Here is a 21919-nt window from a genome sequence, read left to right on the forward strand (position 1 = left end):
ATAAAGTGAAGAGAATTAAAAGTGTCAGATCACATAAAGAAATGGAAAGATATCCCATGCACATGGATTGGAAGAATAAACATGGTTAAAATGTCCATACTACATAAAGCAATCTACAGATTCAATGTAATCCCAATCAGAATCCCAATGACATTCTTCACGGAACAGAACAAAGAATCCTAAAAGTCATATGGGGCAACAAAAGACCCCAAATAGTTAAAGCAATCCTGAGTAAAAGGAACAAAGCTGGAGGCATCACAATCCCTGACTTCAAAACATACTACAAGGCAATAGCAATCAAAACAGCATCATACTGGTACAAAAACAGACACACAGATCAATGGAACAGAATTGAAACCCCAGAAATGAAACCTCACATCTACTGGCAGCTAATCTTCAAGAAAAGAGCAAAGAACATACAATGGAGAAAGGAAAGTCTCTTCAATAAAAACGGTGCTGGGAAAACTGGACAGCCACTTGCGAAGGAAGGAAAGTAGATCACCTGCTTTTGCCGTACACAAAAATTAACTCAAAATGGATCAAAGACCTGAAGATGAGACCCGAAACTATAAAACTCCTGGAAGAAAATATAGGCAGCACACTATTCGTCACTCGTCACAAAGGGATCTTCTCGAACTCCACGTCTACTTGGACAAGGGAAACAAAAGAAAAAATAAACGAGTGGGACTTCATCAGACTAAAGAGCTTCTGCAAGGCAAATGAAACCAGGATCAAAATGAATAGACAACCCACCAGCTAGGAGAAAATATTTGCAAACCATATATCCGACAAGGGGTTAATCTCCATCAGATATAAAGAACTCACACATCGGAACAACAAAAAAACAAATAACCGACCAAAAAATGGGCAGAGGATATGAACAGACATTTTTCCAAGCAAGATATACACATGGCCAATAAACATATGAAAAGATGTTCAACATCACTAATTATCAGGGAAATGCAAATCAATACTACACTAAGATAGCACCTTACACCCGTTAGAATGGTTATAGTCACCAAGACAAAAAATAACAAATGTTGGAGAGGATGTGGAGAAAAGGGAACTCTCATTCACTGCTGGTGGGAATGCAAACTGGTGCAGCCTCTATGGAAAACAGTATGGAGATTCCTCAAAAAATTAAAAATAGAAATACCTTATGATCCAGCTATCCCACTTCTGGGTATTTATCCAAAGAACTTGAAATTAACAATCCAAAGAGGCTTATGCACCCTTATGTTCATTGCAGCATTATTCACTATAGCCAAGACATGGAAGCAACCCAAGTGTCCATCAACAGATGATTGGATAAAGAAGATGTGGTATATATATACAATGGAATACTACTCAGCCATAAAAAAGACAAAATTGTCCCATTCGCAACAACATGGATGGACCTGGAGGGTATTATGTTAAGTGAAATAAGCCAGACAGAGAAAGACAAACACTGTATGACCTCTCATATGTGGAATATAAACTAACACATGGACGGAGAGAACAGTTTGGTGGTTACCAGGGGGAAGGGAGTTGGGTGGTGGGCACAAGGGGTGAATGGGGCACATTTATATGGTGACTGACAAATAATAATGTACAACTGGAATCTCACAATGTTATAAATTATTAAGACATCAATAAAAAAATGTAACAGCAAGAAAAAAAGTGTCAGATCACTGGGGATATTTTATTTTGCCATGAGATACTCAAATAGAAATACAGTCATTACCATGTAGAGCACTTTTCTGCCACCAAGGTAGTTAAATATGGTTATACAAATGAAGAGTATATCAATTTTTCAAACAGCAGTGTTTCTGTTGTTGAAAATATCTTGAAGATCCAAAGGTTTGGCAGAAGTTTGGAAATATGATTAAAGTAAGGTCTTCATAGGGTGACCACATTTTCCAAACAAAAAAAGGAAATACACTATCTTCAGGACAAGCCTGTGGTTGACCACTACACCAGAAAAAGTTAATCAAACTGCTGTTAAGTTAGATTGTTACAGTAAATTCTCTCATCTAGTATAGTTGGGGGCAAAAAAAGAATGCTGGTTAAAATGATTGTTTATTTTCTATTTAGCTCTCCTTTAATATCTTCAAATAAAGCACTATAATTTCACACATAGGAATCCTGCACATCCTTTGCTGAGTTATTCTAAAGTATCTTATTCTTTTGTTGCAATTTTTTGAGGTGGTGTACAGAAATAATTTATTTATATCTATCAACCTGGCTAGACTTTTATTATTTCTAATAAGTTCTCTGTAGATTATTTAGGATTTTCTATGTGGGAAAATCACATCAAGAAATGATAGAAGGAAAGAAAGAAAATTAAGTCAGATCTTTTATGTCTTGGTTTTATTTTACTCCATAGACTAGGGGCGCTCCAAAACAATATTGAATTTAAGCAATAATATTGCATATCCTTGTCTGATTCCTGATTTTTAAGGTGAATGTTTCTAATGTTTGGATGAATAAATATAATGTTTTCTAACTCCTTTAAAATTTCAGACACAATTCACTATCAGAGTATTCTTTTCAAAAGACAATGTTAACTGGAAATTTCTTAAGGCCATTACTATGCTGTAATAGACCAAAGTTGGATGATTATCCAAATCACAATAATTCCCTTGTTTCTGAAAATAGTGCTAATAGAGTAACACATGCAACATACTCTGTACCCCTGGCCTTGGGTGATTGGTCATGGGTCTTTAAGTGACTTTGGCTGGGCCAATCAGAGCCCTTGTTAAAGTTGTTTTTTTGGGTTTTTTTGGTAGTTTACCATGGGAAACTAGACAGGCCCCCTCCAGAAACATCTTCCGTGAGGTATGGTGGCAGTGTTTATGGCTCACCATGTGAAAGAAGCCAACTGAGAGACTGATGGTGACAAGCTAATGAAAGTCAGAGACAAAAACCTCTTAGAGGCCTCCGAGTTTGTGATTCTGGCTGTCCCTGAATCCCACAAGCAACATGGCCCTCTCCACAGATAAATGAGATGCCCCAGTGTCTTCTCAATCAATTTTCTGTTTGCCTAACGAATGAGTGTCCTGGGTAACACACAAATAACAAATTGCATGGTGAAGTAACACAAGGCATCTTGATAAGAACCCACTAAGAGTCAGACTTTTGTCTTCAAATTATAAATTCTGATTGGAAGACACAGGGCAAGTTTATGAATAATTTGCTACTTTTAACTAGTATTATAACAAAGTAAAATATAGTGTTATTATACAATAATTTTACAAAATGTTACCATTGGGAGAAATCGGGCAAAGAATACACAGAGTTCTTTGTATTATTCCTTATAATTGTATGTGAACTTATAATTGTCTCAAAATAAAAAAGTTTAATTAAAAAAGGTTTCATTCTCTTATCTTGATGGTAATTAAATCTGCAATTTTTTTTTTTTAGTTCATGAACATTATGACTCTATGGTTTGATCATAAACAGAGACATAAACATTTTCCTTACTGAAAAATATCTCAACTTCTTATTTCTGAATATCTGGTTGGTCTATCAGCTGATATTTCCCATTCATGGCTTTATTATTTACAATTTCCCTTTGTGATATCTTTTACTGCTGTTTTTCTAGTCTACCTTATGTCTACTTAAGTTCATATTCTCTGCACTTTAAAATTAAGTACCCCATCCAGGTCTTAAAAAATTTGTGGTGGGGAAATCATAGTTACACAATGACTTTATATAAATTTACCTTTTATAATATCAAAGTATCTTTGTCCTTCATAACTACCCAAAAAAATTTTTAAAAACCATCAAAACATGGTTTATAAATGTACTAAAGACTAGTATGTCCCCAGCTATACCAATGAATAATGATGGCTGACACCACAGAGTAAATGTATTTTTGAAAGTGCAAGGGTCAAAATAGAAATATTTCAATATGATATGCAATTATGACTCCAAAATAAAGCCTATACAACTGGGATAAATGGCACAGGGAGGAAGATAAAAGAACTAAAGGTGGGAGGAAAGAGATAGGAAGCACAGGTGCTGTGTCCAGTAGGAGGCTATTGCAGCTCATGTGAATATTCACAGCCAGAAGTAACAAAAACCTTAACACTCAAAGATTCATGCCAAAGCAGCAAAACTAAACAGGAAATTTTCAACACAGTTTATATCTTGAGAGGGAAAAAAGAAAAAGAATGCGAAAGTTCTGTATTCAAGTACCCTATTTTAAATTGATTGCTTTTAAAATAGCACTATCTAGGGCCCGCCCGTGGCTTAGCAGTTAAGTGCGCGCGCTCCGCTGCTGGCGGCCCAGATTTGGATCCTGGGCGCGCACCAATGCACCACTTCTCCCGCCGTGCTGAGGCCGCGTCCCACATACAGCAACTAGAAGGAGGTGCAACTATGACATACAACTATCTACTGGGGCTTTGGGGGAAAATAAATAAATAAATAAAAATAAAATAGCACTATCTGGTGGAAAAGTTCCCTTTAAATCCTTCCAACAGTCAAGGTTAATCTTAAAAAAAATAAAGGAGTCTTGGGAAACGGGAAAATATAAAGACTGGATGCTTACTGTCACATATCCACTTACAAATCTTTAAATCTAGCAATCCGACATATACCCATGAAATACTGGCTGTGAGAATGGCGTCAATCATAAGAAAAAAATTCACGTTCATAAGAAAAAAATTCATGTCCAAATGTTAATGAAACTGATATACCAAAATACAAATATATTTTAAAATTAGCACCACCTCAGTTCCCTCTGCTGATTGCTAGCCACGACAGCAGAACTTCTAATAGCATATAAACCTTAATTTAAGTAAGGAAAGTACAAGCTTCCTTCCAAGTAGTCCTTTGCAAGAGCTAGCGACAATGGAGTCTCGGTTTTCTCTCTGAGTCCCTTTCTATATACTCTAGGGTAGAAGCGTTAACGAGCAGCGAAATGCCCAAAAGGCAGTCTGCCAGGATAGGCTTCACTGTCTGACCATTATACTCTATCTATTCTGAGACATTTTTAGAATTTTGACAGACATTTCTAGTCCTTAAGTGTCCTAAGTCTTTTTCAGTTATAGAATCAAAAGACATAATTCACAAACATGAACACTGAAGTATTTTCTGAAATCCTAGCAACTAACCCTACTCCAGTTCTTCACACTAAATTAAGGAATTTTACTCAGTTTATTTCTCTATTAGACTTATCCAAAATGAATTAAGTCAAACAATCAGAAATGGTCAATAGGAAGCTGTGATAACTTAACAACCACACTGTCTTTTCTGTATGCACTACTAAACACTATACTAAATTTTGGACAACCAAGATCACATATACTAGGTATTCTGAAAACAAAGAAAGAAAGAATACAAAAGAGATCAGGACTCTGCCCTTGTGGTGTTTAAAATTTAAACGAAAACGGGAAGACGCAGGATGTAACAGAACAGTGGGCTGGAAGTCAAAAGACCTGACACTGAGTCCTACATCTTCAGCTCTGTCACTTACTAATGGTATGTATTACCTTGAGTAACTCATTTACAGTCTGAGCTTAGTTTCAGATTGTTCTAAGAATCAAATAAAAATGTATATAAAAGCACTTTGTAAAAAATACAAATGAGTACTATTACCAATAAAAAATAAAATCCACTCTGGGTTGCAGTCATGATGAATTCTGTGTGATCTGCCACCTCTCAATTCTACCTCCAGATAACCAGAAACCATGGGAAGCCTCTATTATTCAATAAACCTGATAATCAGACCTTTGTAAATGGAGAACAGTGAGATGGTTTATTTTTGTGAAATTTCTGGTGAAATCACTATACAGAAATGTTGGTATGTAGGCCAGCATACCTCAAGTTTGTTTCTAATATAAGTTAACCTAAGACATACCAGAATTATGATCCCTACTTATGCACGTGGAATACTGGCATATCTGAGACAATAAAAGAAACTGGGTTAGTTCACAGATAATTGGTCTTAAGCGTATAACAGCATCAATGCCAGAAACTCAGTGATTAATCAATATCATCTACTGATGGCCAATATGCAATACAAAAATTTATGTCAAAAGATTAAACAAAGAAAAATCTTCCATCAAGAGAAATAAGGACAACAACATTTAAAATATTCCTCAATTTCATGAATCCTTGGTTCAAAGTGGGGCGAAAAAAGACTTAAATAGGTTTATTAAGCATTTTTGGCTCTCACAGACCAAAATTTGGTGTGGGAACTGTCAAAGAATTGATGAATTAAGTTTTTGCTGAAATAGATGTCTGTTTAAATATGATGAAGAATTTGAATATTAATCTAATCTCAAAACTTATAATGCCTATGATCTTCCCTAATTTTTCTAAGATACTGAAATAATACACCTAAGGCACTTAAGAGAGCATCCCACATACTACATTAACAATACGTGTTTGCTATTGTTATTATGCAGTTTTTAATTAGAGTCTTAGTTCGTAAACATTATGGATTATGTGAAGGCTCTGGAGCCCAACAGCCTGGGTTTAAACCCTCGCAGTACCACTTATTAGCTTTGTGCCTTCGAGTTTTGCTCTTCTTTAAAATGGGTATATTAATAGCATACACCTCAGAGGGTTGCTGTGCAGATTAAATTAGTTAAAAACACAAAGCAATTGTAGCAGTGCCCGGTACCTTGAAAAGGCTCAGGGTCAGCTGTTATCATCTATAGCAGTGCTTCCCAACAGAAATACAATCCAAACCACACAGTAACTAACACATTTCAGGCGCTCAGTAGCCACCTATGACTAGTACCTAATGTGCTGGGCATTAGACATAGACATATTTTTTAAATCTCTTGAGACTCATAAGAGCTCAAAATCTTATATAGATAACCAAATAACTTGTGTTTCTGACACATTTTTCCTTTTTTAAATAAAGATCTAAAACTATTTTGATTTTGCCCCCTATTAACCCTTATGTAGCTTATGCTTTAAAAAGTGTAAGAAAAGGAAAATAGAGCTTTTAATACTTTATAAAGGAAGTGAATATTAAGAGTATAAATTTCCCCACCCAGTCCCTCATGATTTTTTTTTTCCAAAGTAATAGTCAGACACTTGGCCCATTTCAGGAAAGTACTTTCATTACCCAAAATAATGAAAAAGACTAATAAAAGAAAAAAGAGATATAAATATAAATTTCATAGAAATATAAATAATAAAGATAAAAAAGACTAATCTGAGCACCTATTAGAAAGAATATAAATCCTGGAAACTTACAGCAAAAGTTGTAACTTACACAGGTCAAATGTGAATGTTAAATGTTGGAGGTAATAATGGTAAAAAAAAAAAAGTTTCTGATATTAATCAAAATGAAAACTACAAGAAATAAGTTCATCTGTATAAATTCTTCATGATAAGCATTAGCTAAAATATTCTGAAGTTGAGGCATCCTCAATTGATGACAAAGATATAGCTAAGAACAAAAAATCTACACACACACACACACACACACACACACACACACACTTGTCATGGTCAGGGACTCAGTACCTAGAAAGCGAGGGGCCCAGGGGCAGGGGTAGAGGAGCAGCACAGGGTGGATCAGATAATTTGGACCCTCTATCCTGAAGCATGCTGCAGCCACTGGGTCCACATCCTTCTATCTATTACCATCTCACATCTCTACTATAGCCAAGCGAAGAAATGGGACTTTGACCAACCTGTCCCAACAGCTATCTCCTGGTTCTCCTACTGATCTAAATCTCCTCTATAGATTCTACCTCATCTGACCAAACTCTGGACTCAGTGCACCTCAGGGCTCAATCCTCCCACCTTTTCTCTTCTGTCTGCATACTCATAGACTGGGTGATCTCATATATTCCCATAGCTTTAAATACCCTCTACATGTTGACAACAAATTTATATATCTGGAGTCCCATCTGCTCCCCTGAACTCCAGACTCATATATCTAGCTGGTGCCTGGAAAAGGCTACTTAGATATCCAGTAGGCATCTAAACAGATTCAAAATTTAATTATCTTTTCATCTCCTCCTTCATCTCAATAAATGGCAATATCTTCTACCAGCTGCATTATTTTTCTTTTTAGCCCTTACCACCAAACATAATTTGTTTAATGTCTGGTTCTCCCCAGGAGAATGCAAGCTGCATGAGAGCAGCTATTTCTGTCACAATATATAAGGACTAAAAGGGACTAATTCAGGCTGTATGGAAAATGCAGGTCCCCAGGGGAGCTATACAGGGTGAAGTGTGGATGACAAGATGGAGCCAATCATGAGAGAATATAGATCAGGATGTTCCAGGCAGAGGAAGTGACGAATGCAAGCAAAGATCTAAGTGCAAAAGAAGCTCGTAGTGACACATTAGGAAGAGCAGAAAGAAAGCCCATAGGGATAGAGAAAAGGGAACAAGAGGAAGAGTACCGAGAAGGGAGGAATTAGGTGTGGAATGTGGTTACAGGGATTCATGGAGAGGGAATGTCAAGTCCAAAGGCCTGGAGGCAAGAGTCAAATTCAGTATTTCAATACAAACAAGAAGAGGTTACCAAGATCTCTTCCAGAAGGCCTCACTGAGCATTTCAAGCTTCCCTAGGGGGTTCTCTGGGTATGTTAGTATTTGTTCAAATTAATTTTGAACAGTCTCGGCTAAAATGGAAGCATTTGCTCAGCCGAGTCAGCTGTGATCTCAAGTAAAATAGAGCAGTTTCTGTGGTGATAGAAACTGCAGCAACCTTGCCACAAAGTTTACATGGCTTAGAAGCCCCACTTTACACTGGGGACAGTCTCAGAGTCTTTCTACCAGGACATCTGATCTATGACATGTCTAATCAAAATCATCTAAGTGTTGCATTCTATGGGAAAAAATTCTAACACTTCCAATAAAGACATATATGGGGGAAAAAAAAAAGCCTATGGCACTAATCAATACCATATTCTAACTCTAAGTATTAAGCATTTTACTAAGGCCACTACAAAGTGTTATCATTTCTTATATATTTATGTAGTTAAAAGGCTGTTCTCACGTAGCCACGTGATGGTAGGTGTCAATCAACATCTTGACAAATGCGGCATCATGGAAGATGGTTTTCTGAGTAAGAAGTATGAGACAGGATAAGCTATACCCTCAAAAGTTTCTGAAATGGATATTTCCCATTACTTTCTCTGAGTCACTTTTTTTCTTACATTTTAACTATGCATTTTTGGTTGGCTTTAGCAAAAATTTTTTTAAAAGCTCAAAACTTAAAGTTAGTAAGGAGCTAAGAGGAGGTTCCATTTCTAAAAATCAATGTTTCTTTGGGCTCTTTTTCTGCAAATAGCCTTTATGTTACCCAGATGACGTATTCATCTTACTAAGTTGGTAAATCATTGGAAAAAAGAGAATTCGTTTAAACTGTTCTGTCCTTTTTCATTTTGAGATTTTACTTTTGTTTAGTCACTGTTCTGATACACTTAGGTTTTGTCAAATTCAATTAATATAATAAGTCATGATTTATTACTGAAAAAACAGAAGATTAAATGGCCTTGTAATCAATTACAGAACTCCTTTACACTTTCCTAGCACATTTAAAATATTCTACTTCCTAAATGAAGCACTAATTTTTAAATCACAAATTCTTCAGCACATCTTTGCACAAAAACTGCTACCAGCTATGCCTTCAGTTGTGTTGGTTCTGGAAGTGTTGATTTAGATATTTAGATTTGTAAGTTTAATGATTACTTTTACATAATCTTTGTGGAAATGCAATCCATCAGGCTTTTATCTATAGAGATTTTTCTTCATTATTTTGCATTCTTTATTTTCAGACATTCTCTGAAACAGATAAAGCAAGCAAAACCCACAATATGACTTCACCCATCAACACAGAATTTCCCCCTTGCCCTAACATGAGAAACATGACTGAGGGCAGAAATGAAGATCTCTGAAACACTAAAAGTTGGTGGTCCAATCTCCATCTCCATTGCTTATAAGACACTCTACCACATTCCCTCGTCATTTCTTCTCCTTGGTCTTTGTCCTTTATCCCGCCATCATATTGGATGATCTCAAGACCCTGCTCATAAAATATCAAACCTCTGAGCTCAGCTTTCTCAATTCCTAAGGTCTGTCTCCCTGCATAGCCACATCTTAACTTCATCTCTATCTGTTCCAGCTCCCCTGTCAAGTTCAGTGTATGTTTCAACTCCCACTCCTGATCACAACTTCCTTGTCCTCTCTTAGAATCTCCTTTGTTCCTAGTGAACCTTCAACATAACTAGTAGTCATGCTTGCCCTCTCTCCTTTCTAATCTAAGGCTATCAATACCCTCCTGCCTCAATTATCGCTATACTCAACCAGGACCCGTTTTCACATTATACTTATCCGTGTCCCTGTAATTCAGCACCATGTCTTTCGTGCCAACCACCAACTTGAATCTGACCTTTTAACTGTTCTTACTGCTCACATTCCAGTGCTCTGGGTATTGCTAGAAAGCATGGCAATTAGTCTTTCCTTGACATATTTATTATATCTAACTTCAACAGCTCTTTATTGTTGACCAGTAGTCCTTTTTCTCTTGTATAGCCTGCTCCTGGCTGTTCTAAACTATTTCTACAAACTCCTCTCACAGCAGACGTCCACTCCTTCCTAACACTATTATCCACCTGTCCAACCAACTGACTTACTGTCCAAAGTTCTATGTTTTAACCAATCCTCTCCTCCTTTTCTCCCAGCGCAGAGGAAGAACTTTTCCCCTGGTGCCTACAGATCTCCCTCAGTGCTTTAAGAACATTCCCTTGGCTCTTTTTACTCCTGCAAGCTACAACAGACTTTCTCAGATTATTTAAACTAATACATTTTCTAAAAATATAGCCCATGCTAGTTGGTTTATCACTCTCCTGAACTATTTGCACAGGATTTGAATCATAACCTCACTCAACCCAGAACCATATATTCCCCTGGCTTCCATCCCATCTCCAACTCTTTATTTTCACATCTCTCTAATCCCTCTTTCACATTTCTGTCATCGGCTCCTCTTCCAGGCCGTAAGTGCACGTACTACCCATCTCTCGCTGTGGAACTTGGACTTCTATTGTATAGCTCCTAGAGCTAGAGTGAGGATTATGTATAAAGCACTCAAAATAGTGTCCTATTTAGCCTCAAGACTCCAATTAAAGTCACCTCCACAGGGAAGCTCTCTCTGACCGCTCCAGAAAGGGTCAGTCTCCCATAATGGCTTATATGTATCTAGCACAGATCACATTGTATGGCTGTCTCTCTGATACTGGGACCAGACCCATGGTAGGCTGATGTTTCCTAAGAGAATATGGTCACTCCTCTCCTCAACATTTCTTCCCCATCTTATCTCTCTCTCACATGGCCGCCAAATTAATCTCTCCTGAATCCTATACTGATCCTCTCATGCTTCTATTCAAAGACTTCTAGCAATTTTCTTGCTGCCTATAACACCACCAAAACTTCTTAGCCCAGCTCTTAAACCCCTCATATGACCAAAACTCCAGATCAGTCTTCTACTAATGCCTTCTAAGAACCACTTGCCTTATTCTACAAATATACACAGTACTTCCTCTCACCTTGTGGCCTCTGCTCAAGCTCATTTATATGACTGCCACGTCCTACTTGCGTGATCCTTTCTTAGCTCATACAATACTCCCTATGACTCAGGGCCACGTTAAAGACACTCTCCTCAAATTGCTCTCCCTTATCCATTTAGCAAATGATATCAAACTGTGCTGCATTTCTAGAACATTTAGTCCACACTTGAGTGTTTTATTTATGTGTATACATAATTCCCCAACAGGATGGTAAAGCCAGAGATATCAAGGATGATGTTTTAAACAAGTCTGTAACCTTCACTATAACTGACAATCAACATCTTTATCATCATCAACATTTATTCATTATGCACCAGGTGCTGCTACAAATGTTTTACAACAATCCTGTGGGATATATACTATTTTTCCCATATACAAATGGGAAGCCTGCGTCACAGACAAGGGCCTTCACAGAAATTTGAACACAATGGGTACAAAATTATATTTGTGAAGGAATAAGTGCATTACCAATAACTATGCTCTGAAACTGGTGCATAAATTAATCCATCAACCTAGAAAGTTTTCCCATTCTTCCCAGCCCAGGAAAATCCTCCCAGCCTTCAAGACCCAACTCAAATGTCATCTTTTCAAGAAAGTCTCCTGCTAACACCCTGGCCAAGTTAGCTGCTCCTTCCATGAATTGTCTTTAACACTTGTGTCTTATTATTATAACACTAAGGTTATTTAGAAGTTTGCTCAATTAGAATGGATTTCTTAATGGCAATTTGCTCAGTATTTTTAATTCTCAGAACAATTAACTGGAAAGGAAAATGAATGTAATTTACATCTGCTGAACAAATGAAATAGAAACGTCTTCTAAGCAATATTTGATAATCATATTCACAAATCTTTCCTGTAACATTAAGTCCATGTATCAAGTCATAAGGTCTGGTATGGCTAAGTCTAATTCAGAAGGTCTATTCTTTCTTTTAACATGTCCAAACAAAGCATCACTCTCAAGAAATGAGGAACAGACTTACCAGTCTTCTTCTTTCTTCTTCTACTGCGATGAGTAGTCTTGCAAATTCTTTTAGTGACTGAGCTATTTAGAAAATAAATTAAAAAGAAAAAAGCATTAACCTTTTTTCATTGCTAATATCTAATTGCACAGGAATCAACATTACAAGGAAGCTAGTTATAAATTTGTATATATTCTGCGGTTTTATGTTTTTATAAGCATAAAACAGTATATACAATAGAAGTTCAATGACTAACAGCTATATGTTAGTGTGCAGCAAACTGAAATTTAGCACGTATCAAATATAATGTTTTTTCTTCAAAGACACTAGGGAATAGTGTTTATATATAGTTTACATATTTCATATATAAAACTTATACATTAAAAAATAAAAGTATAGTACTGGAATCACTTCTAAACAGAATCCTACAAATAACGAAAAATGTATTAAATCTGTAAGAAGCAATAAATCCAATACTATTTAGATGTACTTAGTAGCAGCCAGTAATGCAGTCTCCCAATGACATCTTTCTAGAAGCTCAACAGTTACAGATACTTAAAAACAGATTCTGTATTCTATATTACTCCCATATCCAAGGTACTCTAGACCTTTGCTAGTCAGTGGGGTCAGAAGGACCACCAGCATCAGCATTTTGGGAGCTTGTTAGAAATACGCACTCTCAGGCCCCACCTCAGAATCTGCACTTTGACAAGATCCGCAGGTTATCCATTCGAATGCATATTAAAGTTGAGAAGCTTTAGAAAGTATGTGGACCTATATTGCTGTGACTTGGGAAAAGGATCAAGTATTCAGAAACAATGGGAGAACAACCCCCCAAAAAATAAATAAGGAGTTATAGTACCACATTCTTAAAAAATGCATAGTCCTGGGCTGGCCCAGTGTCATAGTGGTTAAGTTCCCATGCTCCGCTTCGGTGGCCCAGGGTTCGCAGGTTCGAATCCCAGGTGTAGACCAACACACCGCTCATCACGCCATGCTGTGGTGGCGTCCCGCATACAAAATGGAGGAAGATGGGCACGGACGTTAGCTCAGAGCCAATCTTCCTCAGGAAAAGAGGAGGATTGGCAACAGATGTTAACTCAGGGCCAATCTTCCTCACCAAAAAAAAAAAAAAAAAAAAAAGCAAAGTCCCAAATAGCAATTGTGGAAGAGTAATTCATCCATATCAATTCCTGTACTTTATACTTGATATAAATTATTAACTAAAGTCAGAATGTTTGGATTATAAAACTAACACAACAAATGAAGTGAATGCAAAATTTATTTTTATTTAAGCTTTGAACCTTTCCTTTTATGTCCTTATTCTTTAGGCTCCCCACCTCTTCCTTCACCCACATTAATATTGAAAATATTCTGTGAGACCAGACGTATAGTAAATCTAGCATAAAGTCTGCAATAAAGGCAGGTAAGTAAGGAAAACAAATCAAGAGTTTCATCAACAGAACTTATAAAGAGAAAGAATGTTTTCCATTCAAGAATTTAAAATTCCAATCTAGGATTTTGTTTTCTCTTTTCAGAACTACTAGGCTTACACTCACTAAGCTGGTTTGAAATGCTATCCCTATGATTAGTTCACAGTGGATTTTATTCACAGTTACCAAAACAGAAATCAAAGGATTACTTAGGAGACTCCAATTAATCTGATAAACACATTAATGGCCTTAGAGTAAGCATAACTTTTTTTTAAACATTTAGAAAAATGAGATTTTAATTTCTACAAAAATAACTATCAATGCTATAAAACAGCCCCAGTTTTGACAACAGTAAGTCGAACAGAAAAACATTTGCAAACATATAGAATATCTTAACTGGAATACATAATAGCATATTATATTTTTGTACTTTTGGTATAAAGAACGCATTACATCATCATTCTGGCAGCTATCCACTGCCACAGAAGATCCCTACTGGCGAGCTGGAAAAAAGTCAACAAAACTTTGGATGATGGAAGACAATGCTAACATGCCTACAGAGGAAGAAGCCAAAAGGTAAGTCAGTTTGGGCTACAGGAATTAGAGGTAGCAGGTACTCCCTGTTAAAAGTGAGAAATTAAGAGGAGATATACAGAGAAAGAGTAGTTGAAAGTCTGTATAAGAAGCACCTTAACGCCAGATTTCTACTCAATGCCTCCCAACCTTTTTATAAATATCAAAAAAAACCAAACAAACAACAACAAAAAACTTACCCCTATATGCTTCCTTTTATTGGAAGCTATTGGATAATGCAATCTAACAAAACATGGGAATAAACCAAGAAAATAGGATATGGAATCTGGAAATGAAAGATCTAATATAGCAGAGCCATAAACGGAATTCTCAGGACGACACAGAGATATTCCAGGACAACAGTTACGCAAAAGGTCCAGAGAGGATCTTGTCTAGATTGGAGCAATAGGTTAGGGGCTCCAGGAAATGTCTCCAGAGAAAGGAAAATAGAACTGATCAATATCCTGATGTGCCTGAATGTAATGAGAGGAAATTTATATTTATACTTCTTTTTTTAAAAAAAATTCAAAGGCAATTATTAACTCCTGGAAAAACAAAGCTATACAAGTGACACAATCAAAATAAATGAAATAGCTGAGTTGTGAGTAATATGTACAATCGCTGTAATACAAACATTAAAAACTGATTTTGCCAAAATTAAGTTTTAACTCTACCGAGAGAATAGGGGAAAACAGCATGTAAGACAGTATGAATAGTGTGACAACAGCATAAAGTGAAAAGATGATATCTAAAACTGAAAAAAAAAATCAAGTAGCAGCAAGATAATCAAGGTCTTAAAAGAAATAGCAGAAATGGCTAAAAGTTCAAAGTGGTCTTTCTGGGGTGGTGGGGACTGGTAGGATAGGAGATTGCTAGTTTTTGTTAAGCCTAATAAATCTAAACTTTTTAAAGAAATAATGAAGAATAAAATATGCTATAAATGCTTTATTTTCCTACTAGCCTCAAGTCTAGGAGGGCGTAGATCATGTATTATTAATTTTCCCAAAGGATTAATACTTAGCCCTTAGAAGCCTGTTGACGTGTATTTCTGGAATGAAAATATAACTTGATTTTAGACTGGCAGGGGTACACTAGAACCTCCCACTTGGTCAACCCAGAAAATGATCATTGGCTCATGTAGCAGCTCCTAGTAGTCCCAGGCAGTATTTTACTATGATGACTGCAGAAGTCCACAGCCTTCCCCAAGGTACCTACTACTCCTAGAGCAAATTGTGGCCTTAAATTGCAGCCTTAAATCAGATTTTGGTTACAAGTACGGAAACTCAGGTGCTCCTTTTGCTGTTGTACCTCTTTGTCCAAAAATTGATGATGCTGTTTTCTGCTTTACTTGAATGGTTTTCTGGTCTGTTTCCCATATAAATACTATTTATAGACAGTACAATAGTAGCTGATTATAATGAGAATGTCTGAGGAGAAAAATTTTAACATGCAAAAGCAATTGCATGTCTGGTTCCTCCCAACAAAAACTACTCTCCCTCCAGCAGTTTTCTGAGTCTGCCCCAATCTGACAAAAAGTTTTATTCCCTCTTCTTCTTTTGTTGATTTTTCAGGTAAATGACATCAAAAAACTAAGATCGTTCTCTTTAAATATTATAGTCTCAGTTCCATAGAAGCATACGTTTCTTGGTCCAAATGAACATATTCATGGTCATCATTTGTTCTATAAGAAAATGAACAGCCAGGAACACTAAATATTTATTTCATGAATTACTGACAGTGACCTACTAACTTTTTAAACCCATATCTAATGTTTTCCCCTAAATCTTCTTATTTATATTGATGTCAAAGTATTACATTAATAGTTTACTCAGCACAACATAACACAGAAAGAAAACGGGAATTAACAATCCTATAAAATATAAAATAATTCAAGGTGATATCATGTAAATCGGATTTTAGGAGAAAGGGCTGAAGGACAGGCAGTCACTTCGCTGCCTACCCCACCCTCAAAGTCTAACAGGAACCTCTGTCGTAAGTCAGGCAGATCTCAGCTGCCTAGTGTACCCCAGCAGCTCCCTAAAGATGAGAGGCCAGTGTTAGAATTTCTGGTGCATGGGGCTCACAAATGCGGTAAGAGACCAGGAAGACTAGAAAGAGTCCATTCTCCACCAGACCTTGGGCACAAAACATACAGAAAATGACTCCCCCAGCACCCACCACGGTGCCTTATACAAAAAGGTCTTGATTTTTTGACTGCTTGAGCCATTTCTTCTACGATTTTACTTAAGCAAAATCTGAAAATATTTTTTATTACATGCATACTTCTAATACCCAAATACCTTCTTTTATAAGCAATTATTTGTGATGCTCCATATTTTATTTATCAATATTAATATTTACATAAATAACAACCATTTCATTATCTGATTTTCAGGGTCCAGACTAACGTCAAATATAACAGCTGGTCCTGCAGTTACAGATTTTGACCATACCTAGGTGATATGACAGGAGCTTCATTTAGTGAGAGCAATATTCCAAAAACAATACTTAACACACACAGTGGGCTTTCAATAGATGATTGTTAAATGAATTAATGAGTTTAACAATACATTCCCACAGTCTATTTGCTCTATAAGGAGAAACATACCAACTCTTATTCTAGGCTTTGTAAAATATTATGAAAAGGATGGGCCAGATACTTTGGAAAATTACGTTGGCTATCCACATTCTTGCCACCTGCATGAAACTTTCCTGGCTGTATTCACCAGTAATAATCTTTCCCCTTCCTGACCATCTGGACCATGAGATTACTGGAGAAAAATCAAAATATAGTTTCGTATATAAATTTTAACTTTCCAACAAATTGAGGTCAAGAATATTGCTATAGGTTTCCTTTTTATCTCCACCATGTGATATTGGAAAAATACTTTTAGAACAAAAGAAATCTATTTTTCAGGTGTATTTATGACAGGTCCTAGAGCATACATGCTCATAAAGACAAGAGTTGAATTATACCTAGACAGCAAGGAAGTATGATAATAGCTTTTATATTTACCAATATCATAAATTCTGAAACATTCCTGAAATGTCTAAAATATCTATTTCCTAACTTAATCTTTTCAGCAGGCTTAAATTTACCCTATTTTTGACTGTGGCAAACCTGTTTAGTGTCTAGAAATAAGAATGAGAGAGAATAAAGAAAATTACTCCCTGGTCATTGTTGCCATAACTTCACCATCTTAAGTACTAAGCATTATATTACTCAGTGTTTCAACAATGCTCAGCTTGAGCTTTACAGATTTTACAACTAGAAGAATTGAGAAAGCATGTCTCTCTTGCATCCAGACATTTATATCATGATCAGACAGTGATGTGTTACATATTTCTCCCAGGAGTCTTTCCTCAAACCTAAAAACACACTCAAAAGTACAGATCACAAATTCAGTGACAATTATGTCAACAACACACTTTTTCACTTTATTAGAGTGAGCAAGTCACTTATGACATTCAGACATGCTGATGAATCGGAGAGAACTGGGTTAGCAGTAGGATTGAGACTTGGTTAAATCTCAAGGAAGACATGAAAACCTGTAACAGTCTATAAAAACCAGATTGAACTAATGCAATCATATTTTATAAGTCCAGATGATGCCCCAATAGTCTTCATGTTTCTATTGGGGTGTGAGATGTAGGCTCAGTCAAGCTCTTTCTTAGTATCCTTCTGGCACTGACTTTTCATAAAGAGTAGGAGAAAGGCAATAAAACATCAACACTTAACTGAGGATATGAGCCAGAGCAGGTGAATTTGTCATATCCTTCTAGATCTGGCCACAATGAGAAAAAACGGAGTAGAATCCACATATATAGCCAAGTGACACCCACATTACACTACACAGCATGCTATGATCACATCAGCAGTTCATGCCTGCAACTCCCACTGAGGGAGTTTTAATTCTTTGAACATTTAAAAGATCAAAGGTAGCATACTGACTAAAGTATTCAATGGAAAGTTTTGGTTCAGGAACAATTCAACCCATAAACAAAGCAAGAGGCACAATCAGCTCGTGGTATGCCTGAATAATAAATACTAAATAACAAATACTGCAAACAGATGGAGTGATATAAAAAATGACACGAACTCTCCCACCAGATACTGTGTGTGTTTGGTAACAACATCCCCACTGATGAGCTGTCCACTCTGTCTGCAATATTGGCATTATTTGCAACCACCAACTCTAGTTATTTTCTGGGAGCCACAACATCAAATAAGATTTTTCCACTCCATTTGTGGCTTCAAGCTCCATGGATGCCTAGTTGCAAATAAATTCCTTCCTAAACCAACAGAATAAAAAGTCACAGGCCCACTGCCGATGCTGGCAGGTCGCTGTAGTATGCCCCAGTACTCAGAGGCATCATCTTTCTTCTAACACTTCACGGCCCCTTGGAATACAAAGTCTCATGAAAAAACAGGTGGAAATTTAGTTATCTTTAAGGTAACTAAACGAGGTTCTGCATAATGCCCTCCTGGTGGTCAGTTTTTTTTTTTTTAATTGCAAATTCAAATAAAAAAGATTAATCTTGAAAACAAATCCCTGAAAACTTGCATTTAAATTCCTATTTTATATCCTACCAATGCATCCTTATGCAGTGTTGTATTTAGGTGAATGAAGTTTGGGCAAATATGAGATGTACCAAGTTGGAAGAGCATATCAGATATTATTTTAGTAACAAAAAGTTATTTAATATTATAACATAGTTTGCTAATTAAGCATTAAAGAACAATACAAAATGCACAGCCTACAAATGAAAAGTCATAAAATTAAACTTTTATCAAGTTGACCAGGTACTCTGCATAAAGTCAGCAACTGCCTCGTCCCTGCTTCATCACTTGCCTATTACCATCAACTGTGCCATATTTGGTCTGTCCAGTACTCAGATGCCAATCCAGACTCTGAATAGGACACACAGACAGAATCGCCACTTTGGAATTCATTGGCTTAATATCAAGCGATTTCTTTCTGCTTTCTCTTGTTCCTGTTTATCCTTTAACCATACTATCCAGATTCTTTGCAGGGGTTATGACCAGTAATCTAGTCTCCTTTCAAATTCCCCAACTCCTGTTCCTGGTGCCTCCCTCCACACCCGGGTTCTGACATTCCACAGGTCCTCAGGCACTAACCTGTGTTATACTTTAACCCAGTCTATCAACATGGTGCACAACACTGCCTGCCACTTCATATTTGGGCTGAGATTCAGAACTTGTGGACAAACTGTCAATCTTTCAAACTTTTCTGACACTCAGCCTGGTTTCTCTTATCCTCACTGGCATAACAACTGGACTCAAAAGAAGACAGGTACCTTCCGTAAGCCTGGGGCTTCACCTATAAAAAAGAGCCACTACTACTGCTGCAGATCATTAGGATTACCTATTAAAATTGAGGAGAATTATAACTCCAAGATGAAAGTCACCATGGATGCACAGAAATAATTCTAGACTGCATATCCAATCGTTTTTTCTTCATATACTCTCCTGAACTGAGATAGGACCTTTTAGTAATATCTGCTTTGAAATCACCAAACTACAAAGTAGTTTGAGAGTTCTAATACACTCATTATATATGTATAGTGGGCTTATATAAACTATATAATTTGTATATAATATACAAAATTCACATAAGGCTAAATTTTGGCAAATGAATACATACGCATATAAAAAGACAGCCTTTCAATTTCACACAATTCCAAAACTTGATTCCAGCTGGTTTCTCCCCAGACTTTATCACGCTATCTCATTACTTCAAATGAATTTCATCTGAATTCTAGCAACGATCTTTTACTGAGATTTTATGTGAATATAATAAGTATTGTTGTACATAACAGAGTCTGCAAGTCATGTATATTTGTTTTGTTTTCTTTCCAAGCTTATATGTTAGAAAATGAAAAACTGTGCTATTCTGATGTTGCTTTGTTTTAGTTTTGCTTTTTTTTAGCAGTATTTCACCTGTTTTCCAAAGCCAAAACAACCCCCAATTCAGAAACTATTTTCCCAAGGTATAAACCACTCACACTTGGGAGCGCCTCTAACCAAGAAGTAGAGATGTTACATATACTATCTCCTTTAATGTCCACACAATGCTATGAGGTGCTGAAGTACAGTTATCTTCATTGTGCAGATGAGGACAGGAGGATCAGTCTGCTGGAGTAGCTTACCCCAGGATCTCACAGATGGTAAGCAGAGAAGCAGGTAGTTAATTTTGATTGTTTGATTCCAAAGTCTATTCTCTTCCAGCAAATCATTATTGCTGAAGAAGGAGGGGAAAAGCAGTAGAGCCAGCCTACCACCCTGCTACAGTATAGGAAAGAAAAGGCTTATCATCTTTAAAGGCAAACAATCCCAGAGCTGTTTGTGCTCAAAGGGTAATCAGGCGCCAAGTATCCTGCCTTAAAGGGAACAATCAGTAATTTGTTGCTGACAAACAACCACTTGCACCAAGTACGCACCCCCATCCTTACTGCCATCAGGAACTGACCTCCCAGCACTCCTTCACATTCCACAAAGACTGAAGCACTCATTCATGCTCCTCCTCTGCACCCAATCCTCCTGCCACCACCCTACTGAAGCTTCAACATCCGCTTCCTTGTCCAATATCCAGCTTCTCTTTTCCACAACCTCTTAACCTCCAATGACCTTCTCTCCGCTGTAATTCACACACCCACGAGGACACTGACAGTTCAAACTATCTAACCCCTTTGCTCTTGCTTTTTGGCAATCCTTTTATTCAACTCGAGTTTACTCCTAATCTTATTTCCCACAGTGGCTATCTAAAAAGAATTTTCTCCTTTCTCAAGAACCCAGCCCCAAACTTCCCCTCGCTTGTACCAGATGGCCCTCCCGCTTCTCTGAGAGAAGTTCAAGACCCTCTGATCAACGCGGTCTTTATTCATTCTCTTCAGCTTGCCTGTCTCAGAAAAGGGACCCTCTTCCTCTCAAAAGCTAACAATTCCCCATGAAGCTTCTAATCTCACCCTTTCCCACCTCTAGATACATTTTTCTATTTTATTTCTCTCATCACTCTTCTCACAAGTTAGTTCTCCATCCCCTAGGCCTACAAACTTACTCCAGTGTACTCCTATCCTTGTGAAGGAGGAAAAGCAGGAAGATCGGGAGGATGAGGGTGGGCACATTTATTTGATACATGCACCAGCACTGTGCATAGCTCTCTAAACCCCACAATACCCCAGGAGGCAGTGACAAGTAAAACACCCAAATCTTCTCTCACCATTCTCCTATTTTTCAAATAATGAAACTGAAATATAGAGGTTAAAGATATGCAAGGTCATAGAGCTAATGACTTGCAGAGCTCAACTTTGAACCCAAATTAGCTTACCTGAAATTGATAGACTTTTCCACTACTCTAGGCATATAGTCCCACAGCCCAACTCACTACTCTAAATTTACCAACTC

The 21919-nt window shown here is 37.0% G+C and overlaps 1 protein-coding gene across 3 annotated transcripts in view; it reads right to left on the reverse strand.

Annotated features, from left to right (window-relative positions):
- The window catches only part of ARHGAP42 (Rho GTPase activating protein 42), a 258913-nt gene that overhangs the window by 163144 nt on the left and 73850 nt on the right, over positions 1-21919 (reverse strand). For all 3 annotated transcript variants that reach the window (XM_058545356.1, XM_058545358.1, XM_058545357.1), the window contains exon 3: positions 12509-12570. In XM_058545356.1, the coding sequence (XP_058401339.1) occupies positions 12509-12570 (62 nt within the window). The remainder of the gene's footprint in view (positions 1-12508; positions 12571-21919) is intronic.

This window comes from Diceros bicornis, chromosome 7, assembly GCF_020826845.1.
Source record: "Diceros bicornis minor isolate mBicDic1 chromosome 7, mDicBic1.mat.cur, whole genome shotgun sequence".
Lineage (NCBI taxonomy): Eukaryota > Metazoa > Chordata > Mammalia > Perissodactyla > Rhinocerotidae > Diceros > Diceros bicornis.